General features: G+C 40.2%; 2 protein-coding genes across 2 annotated transcripts; both read right to left on the bottom strand.

Annotated features, from left to right (window-relative positions):
- Positions 1–650: 650 nt before the first annotated feature.
- On the bottom strand, positions 651–3,374 carry ndufa4a (NDUFA4 mitochondrial complex associated a). Its single transcript, XM_019897576.1, has 4 exons — positions 3,208–3,374; positions 2,459–2,547; positions 1,404–1,464; positions 651–907 (listed from the first exon to the last, which is right to left on the bottom strand). The coding sequence occupies exons 1-4, from the start codon at positions 3,247–3,249 to the stop codon at positions 851–853; spliced, it is 249 nt and encodes an 82-aa protein (XP_019753135.1). The 5' UTR covers positions 3,250–3,374; the 3' UTR covers positions 651–850.
- Positions 3,375–4,000: 626 nt separating this feature from the next.
- slc35b1 (solute carrier family 35 member B1) lies at positions 4,001–7,782 on the bottom strand. The gene is made up of 9 exons (XM_019897562.1): positions 7,597–7,782; positions 6,997–7,100; positions 5,991–6,121; positions 5,873–5,903; positions 5,595–5,755; positions 5,381–5,507; positions 4,911–5,017; positions 4,674–4,827; positions 4,001–4,378 (listed from the first exon to the last, which is right to left on the bottom strand). Exons 1-9 carry the CDS (start codon positions 7,719–7,721, stop codon positions 4,326–4,328), a joined length of 993 nt encoding a protein of 330 aa, XP_019753121.1. The 5' UTR covers positions 7,722–7,782; the 3' UTR covers positions 4,001–4,325.
- Between the last annotated feature and the right edge of the window lie 6 nt (positions 7,783–7,788).

Genomic DNA, 7,788 nt, shown 5'->3' on the forward strand with positions numbered 1-7,788 from the left:
AAAAAAAAAAAAGATTCCCTGTGCAATTCCAGGGATGGCTTCTTCATTTTTTTTTGCAGGTCTATTCATGGTGGAAAAGCCCTTTTTTTGTGACTCAACACCATTAAAAAGCACTTATCTTACATTAAAAAAAATAATAATAATAATCCATATTGTGCACAGGGGCTCCCAAAAGTCAGTGAAGAAGGTGGTGGCGGATTTAGCAGACTGCTTCTGTTCAAACACAAAAGGTCTTCTTGACATTTTGCGGCGGCCGTGTTAGTTGCTCATGCTTGTCGCCTCTTTCTCGCACCCTGCAAGGCCTCAGACACGGCGACATGTTGACATTTACAAACTTATCAGACTGGAGAAGAAATGGTACAGCACTCGCGTTCTCTCCTCCACTTAATTATTACTATGAAAAAAATGCAATAAAAAGTAAGTCGTCCTTTGTCGACATGCTTGGCGACAATTTTCGTAGAGCGCGCTCCCTGTTCGTTTGTGACCCCATTCGACTGATAAGCTTCTGGATGGCGGCCAAATGGAGTGAGCAGGATGCAGGTGAAATGAGGAGAAGGGATTATGAAATGAAACCCAGCAAATAAAGGGCAAACAAGACTGAACATGCTGCATAAGGACAAAGAAAGATAATTTAAAAAAAAAACAGATTCTTTTCTCTTGTCAGGAGGAGAAAAGACTCCTTTCACTTTATTGACTCACAGCCAAAACTGAAGACGAGCGGTGTTTTCAACAAAAAAAGGGGTATGCGATGAGGAAGCTTAAATATGAAACATTGTGCGGGTTTCGCCGCTGGCACCCCGACGCGTCCAAGAGTGTGCTTGTGCGTTTGGTCCGGCAGATGAGAGACGCTTTAGAAGTCGGGCCCTTGTTTCTTCAGTTTGCTGTAGTCGATGTTGACTGCGTAGAACTGAAGAGCATAACGGAGAAGACGGGTGGGCTCAAAAGCTCTCAACCTGCTCCCTTCCCTCCCTTCTCATGTGACAATTTCAAATGGAGGTGGCTACAGTTCCACTCTGGTCCTGTTGGTGGCAGTGAGGTTCACTGAGAACCACTGAATTCGGAAATTGAAAATTCTTGGATTTGTTGCAAAATATTTTCTGTCATCCTTGGCCGGTGTCACCTTGTTCCACACGATCTTGTGCAAAGTATTCATTTTCATGATCGAAACATTAACCTGTTGTCTCGTCATTTTCATCAGACACACAGATCCCCTGTAATTTAATTCAAAACCAACCTGACACGAAGTGGCAAACTTCACACTGATATTTGCGTTATAAAATTAGACAAAGCAATTTCAAACGGTCCACCATATATCACAACCAATGAGAACAACTGCACTGAAACCTTTCTTTTTTATACATCTATGCGCAATTAATATACAACACATCTTTTTTCAAACCAACCTTGTACTGATCAGTCGGGGCCATCTTGTTCCACGGCTCGGGGTTGTTCTTGCGATCCCAGCTGCACAAGTCAAATTAAAAATGATTTAAAAAAAATCTATTTCCAGTACAGTCTACACATGACAAAAATAAAAATATGATGCCGCTTACCTAAGTGGAATGTGAATGTTTCCCAATTGGAAACAATGTAACGCGAAATGATCCCGTTACCAAATCAAACCATCAAAACTGATCATTTTATTTGGATTGCACCTTTGCACGGGTGTTTCACAATAAAAACAGACAATGAACAAAAAGAACCTATTGACCAATTTGCATGAACGTAGTAAAAGAGAAAATTGACGTTCTAATCACACGACTGTAAAAACACTTAAATATAACTCAGATTAATAAAAGTTAATAACCCTTTAAAGACCAATGACAGATTGGAGATGGCACAAAACGTGTTTGCGTAGCAATACTGTCAACTTGTCTCATTTTTAAAGTATTGCTGGAATTTTCAAGTGTCTTTAGGCAAGCATCTATTTGGAAAATTTATTTGTGCATGAAATACTTATTGCACTACACACATGCCAAAGGTTATCAATACACTTTTCATTTTGTCAACACTGGTACACTACACAGTTGTTTGTAATTTGGAGCTAGTTTTGTCGTATGAGGTTTACTGAGCTGAAATCTCAAGACAATACATAGTATAAATTTCCCTTGGTATATTTTTCCAAAACATCACGCTCAGACTCCTAAATCGTACCACATTTGGGGAGCTAAGATTTCAGACCGTAAACCCTTATTTTCCACCCGTTGCCAGATGAATATAGGTTTATTCGATAACTGTCTTGGAGTTAGTATTTATTATTGTTAAAACGACTAAACTTTGGACACTCCCTATAAGCTCCGAACAGGCTCAATGTTTAATTACCCCATGAGTCCATGTGAAGGAACCTTTTATCCCTTGAAAGGCTCTATATAGAATCTAAATTGGTATAGGTAACAATAGGGCTAGAAGGACATGTCAGTGGGTTTAAAATGCCTTGTAATGTGGGTAGCATATTTACCAGACATCTGGGTTCCTCAGTCCCAGGCGAGCCAGGTACATCAAGGACATGACTGTACCTCCGCCAATGAAGAAGAAGAGTGGGATCAGCTGCAAGAAACAAGGCAGCAGCATGAGGAAAAAAATAGCAGCCCTTCTGTTTGACCACAAACAAGTTAGTCACAAAGTCAACCATGGACGCCTGAAGCAAGAAAATAACTTTATAAATTCCAGTTCAAATAAGAACAAAAAAGATTACTATTTGTGTTCAAATGTAAGCACTACGGCTATCAATAACGTGTACATTCAGTAATCTTTCTTGATTATTTTTATTTTAATAAAATATTTTAATATTTGCTGTAAAGACACGTGTCTTTAACATGTTATTCTTTGGGGTTTTGACTGTTTGATTTTCCAGAATGGCAAAGCTGCTTCGTTGAAAGAGTTATTTGTGAAATTGCTAAGCAGCTGCCATTTACGACCTAGCACCTACTTGGCCGTCTTATCAGTCTGTGCGCCGTCTGACCCGATTTGACTCCAAAGCATCCCCAGACAGACGTTTAAACAACTTCAAATGTGTCACGACACATGTTACGCAATAACAGCGGAAGACAAAAATGTATTATTTTGTTTATTGGACGAAAAGTTCGACGAAATAAATTGAGCCTGTGTCAGTGCTAGCGTTGCTAAGCTAACCACGAATATCAACAGAATTCCGAAGCAAACGTTGCAACATGGCTGTTTTTGTCTGATAATCCTCAATTAACTCACAGCCGGGTGGCTCCTCAGTTGCTTGCGGACTGTAGCCAACATCGTGACAGGTAGTTAGGTGTGCTTTCTCCCAATTTGTACACAAATAAGGGGATTAAATGCAGTCAGGCCAAAAAGTGCGTTACTTATTCCGCCAGTTTGAGCCGAAGAAACGCAGACGGACACTAAAATAGGAGGTCGAGGTGAATGCCTGAGAAAAAGTGGCAAAAACGTATGATTAATAATTATGATTTGATGATATTTTCTATCTTCTCAAAACAATAGGGAGTAAAATGTGTATATTTTGAAAGTTTCAATTTGTGCTGCTTCAGATTTCATTGATAGGTTATTATTTAGAACTGGCATATGTACAACAGCCGTAAAGTTGCTACTTTACTGTTCTTTTTTTCCTTAAAATGTGTCAGTTTTTGTATTGTTATTATAGTGACGTCACGGCCACACACAAATGCCATTATTAATGTTAACTAAGTGACGTTTAAACAGTGGTTTACGTCGTCTCTGAAAACATGAGTACTGTAGTATCTTCATGACGTGAGGCTCGTTGAGCAAGGCCGCCAAAGTACCAGCTGTTCCTATAAAGTGGCAGCAGGAGTCGCTGTTTAGCTCGGTACGAGAGGAACCAGAAATTTACAACTAAAGATCCCCAAAACATGAATATGCCACATGATCAGATTTTTTCAGTTTCTCACTGAAAGAATATGAATTTACCAGTAAATTGCTACATATTCCACACAGTGCTTGTTTGGGAGTGTGTGTTCCCTGCCAACACAAATTAAATGAAGTAAAACAAAAGTTACGATCAAAGGTGACGTTTTCCCTTTAATAAAAGTGATTGATAATTTGTACCAAAAAACAAAAACACAAAACGACAAACAAAACGTATGTTTCATAAGTGACAAGTTACTTGGCTAATTATTGGCCAAGAACATGTGATACTGAAACATTTAGCAAGCAACATGTCATGGTTTGTTAAATTCATGACTTTAAATCCTGCAATTTTTTTTGTCCTTGATGAATGTGTTAAAACTGAAGAGTTTGTATTAATTAAAAATGAGGTCATAGAAGTTGCATCCTGCACGAGAAGTAAGGTTCCGGCTTGTGGATTGTGTTCCGGTATCTTAATGTACTGTCTTCTTGGGTCCTTTGCCAAATTTTGCATCCAATCCAAGACCTGAAAGGTCAAAAATAGAGGTGTGAAGAAGCAGCTGAGTAATTGTCAAAAAAAAAAAAAAAAAAAAAAAAAAAAAAAAAAGTGGTACCTCAACTTATTAGTGACTCAACTTGGGAGTTTTCAAGATACTAGCCATTCCTCAGTTTTGGTACCTTTCCAAATTAATGGCATTTCTATTCATTTAATTGGGGGGAAATTATTTGAGAGTGATTTGAGATACAAACGTGGTAAAAAAAATTTAACTTGTAAGTCAAGGTACCACCTTACATCCAATTAAATTCCCAATCTCTCTCACCAAGGAATACCAGAATGGTACCAAACCACTGCATGTCGCTCATTTGGTTCCCAAAGAGAAGGACGGAGCCCAGGATAGTGAAGAACTTCCTGGTGGTGGTGACGATGGAGCAGGTCAGCGGTCCAAAGTAAACCACCGTCATGAAGATGAAGGTCTGGCATCAAACAGGGAACCATGTCATTTATTTTGAATACGTCCTGCTGGCTTTTTAATCTTTTTTTTTTAACGTTGGCTCACCTGGCCCAAAGCGCTAGTCAATCCAAAGAGGAGGATGTTGTATAAGATGCTCGGGTAACGTTCCGTAAAACTCAGGAACTCCCACACCTCACCAGTCCACAGCACAGCTGCACAGAGCATACACATTCAGAATTTACCCTTGATTGTCCTAATCGGTCTCCAGTTTCAAACTATTAAGAAAACAAAATGATGATTAAACGCTCCCTTCAAACACATTTTAATTTTAAAAAAGTGTAAATCATAATACATTGTCAAGGGCCTCAAATATCGCTTGCGCTGGCAGGATAAATGCTGCGTCTATGGCGCCACCAAGTGGTGTGTGGAAATATGACATACAATAGGATGAGACGGATGTTGACGGCCATTCGAACAAAACTATGATTTAAAACCATCCCTTGAAGGCAACACCTCACTAAATCAGATAAGTGGATCTGAATTTCTCTCTTTGTAATATCGCTAATGTGACTCACCCAATCCCAGGAGCACAGTGGACCACAGGTTGATGTTGAGCATCATGTGGTTGGCGCTCGTTTGGAAGCGGGACCTCATGTGGTCCTGGGCCACGCCTGTCAGGCCATCCAGCGTCAATGACACCAGCTGTACAAATAAGATAGTGACAAGAAATGTTTAAGCCTTGGGCTTTTATTTTAGTTTATTTTTTACTTTATAGGTACAAATACTCACCAAGAGGATCTCCCCAAAGCCAAAGACGTGGTCGTCCGCCATCGCTGAGCTCTTGTTGGGCTTGTAGAGAAAGAGCGCCACACCGCTCACGATCAGAAGCACACACAAGTATTTGGCCATTGGGTAGCGCTTCCTCAGGATGGTCACCCCCAGGATCATCACTGCGGCGATAAACATGAACTTGATTGAACGACTTTTTGAGCGGGAAAAAAAACTCAAGGCAGACAACGGGTGCCGGCATGCATGTGTAACTGCAAAATACAGCATACTTAACCTACCTGGAATTGGCTTGCAAGATTTTCCCAGCACCTAAAAACAGGGTATTGTTTTAGGAACTATGAACATGTTTATCAACTAATGCATATTTCCTGGACATTCAAGGGACTTTGGACTGACCTGTGTGGGGTAGTTGACATACTGTAGAGCAGAGTTACTGGACACCATGGCTCCCACATACGAGAGGGAACACAGGCCGTATAACCAGCTCCTGGTGAAGTCCGGCTTGGGACCCTCGAAAAATTGAATCACTGGAGAGGAAGATAAAAAAGGAAGAAACATTGTCGTGGATGTGAAGTAAACACACTCAAATCTGACAACTCAAGTGTTTTATTGTTTTTAATACAATCGATAAAATACAGATAGGATATACTGTACCGATATGTACACTTGTTTCTCAACGCCGTAGAAAACAAAGTCTGGACGATGGCATGCACTGGTGTCACAGTGTCGCCTCGCTTCACATAATGTCTCTATGCAATGCAAAAATTGGCAAAACTCTTTTGGTAAAAACGAGCAAAGCGAATGCAAGGCAATAAATACCCTTTGGAGAACCTGATTGACAACATGGTGTTCGTAAATCATTTGACATAAAAATGTAACCAATGACAGAGCAGTGCCATGAGCTCAAAGACTGTTCATATTTTTTTTTCCTACGGCTTTGCGTCTAAGCTGTTGCTTGACAGAATTCTTGGGTTCAATCAATATTTACCTTTAACAAATAACACATTTTGGAAGTTATTAGTAGACAGAACTCTGAGGGGCACAATTTTGACTGCCCCATAAGACAATGAGAAAAAATATATTTTTATCTCGTCATGCCCAAATATTTGAAATGTGTTGATTGGCAGAATTCATATGTATGTCACTTATGATAGGTATATCTGCTGATGAAAAAAAAAAAAAAGAAAATTTGACATGTTATTTTTAATACCGTTACACTTACAATATTGAAGAATGTTGAACTTTGACTTTAAACATTTCCTGTCCATGTTGGGAAGAGATTTGTGATGGTGACATTTTGATTATTTTGCTTTCCTATACAGTATTTCCCGCTGTGATAATTTAGCTTGAAACCAGGCTCTCACATCGAACTGTGTTGGACCTTGAAGGTGTAAATACTTACATATCCTGGCAAACAAAGCGTTGATGATGCACTGGATGAACACCAACGTCCTGGCAAATCGAAACTTTTCTTTTTGGTCACCATGGCCATAATCACCTCTTGTACTGCGGTCAAGCAAAAGTTATACACTTCAGTTGGCGGTGTGGCCGTGATACCTTCAAGTTCACACAATTTATTGTTGTATAAACACTGCGTGAGGTCGTCACGTTGGAGTAACCAGATATGATCCCTCCACCCTCTCCATGCCACTTGGGCAACAGCATTCCATCAGTGTCGTGGCCCACTTCCATCGAATACAATAATATCTTATCTATCATACAGACCACAAATGGTAGTGTTACCGCCGTTTACTTGTAACAAGCTATTCACTATTGTAACTGGGAAACAAACACAGCAGTATCTTGTAATATTGGATACAAAACTCAACTGAGGAGACATTATGTCAGTTCCAAAACATTCAGAAGGGATACAAACTATATTTCCATACATGACTAAGTCCGTGAGGGAAAATTAAGGTGAATGGTAGCTGTAACGTCAATGATCAATGGAGCAATCCCACCAGCTGTCGTGTAAACCCAAACTAAAGTCCTGGTTACTTACATGGTTTCTTGTAGAATTCCATAATAGAAATAACACACGAAGACGCCCAGGAAACAGACGATGAAGCGCAACCGCATGTTGTCCCACATCGATGGGCCCCTGGATGCTCCTTTGCCCGAAGCCATGCCGTCCGCCACCAGTGCAGGTATGGAAACCGACACCGCCGAGCTCCCGGTGCCCCCGACACTGCCG

This window comes from Hippocampus comes, unplaced genomic scaffold (assembly GCF_001891065.2).
Source record: "Hippocampus comes isolate QL1 unplaced genomic scaffold, H_comes_QL1_v1.1 scaffold10, whole genome shotgun sequence".
Taxonomy (NCBI): Eukaryota; Metazoa; Chordata; class Actinopteri; order Syngnathiformes; family Syngnathidae; genus Hippocampus; species Hippocampus comes.

Excerpts from the sequence above, each read along its gene's own strand:
- ndufa4a (XM_019897576.1), bottom strand. The coding sequence starts at position 3,249 with ATGTTGGCTACAGTCCGCAAGCAACTGAGGAGCCACCCGGCT. Across the intron at positions 1,465-2,458 it reads CTGAGGAACCCAGATGTCTG|CTGGGATCGCAAGAACAACC; the intron begins GTAAATATGCTA and ends TGACTTGTGCAG. Across the intron at positions 908-1,403 it reads CCCCGACTGATCAGTACAAG|TTCTACGCAGTCAACATCGA; the intron begins GTTGGTTTGAAA and ends TATGCTCTTCAG.
- slc35b1 (XM_019897562.1), bottom strand. The coding sequence starts at position 7,721 with ATGGCTTCGGGCAAAGGAGCATCCAGGGGCCCATCGATGTGGGACAAC. Across the intron at positions 6,122-6,996 it reads CGCTTTGTTTGCCAGGATAT|TGATTCAATTTTTCGAGGGT; the intron begins GTAAGTATTTAC and ends CTTCCTCTCCAG. Across the intron at positions 5,904-5,990 it reads ATGTCAACTACCCCACACAG|GTGCTGGGAAAATCTTGCAA; the intron begins GTCAGTCCAAAG and ends CCCTGTTTTTAG.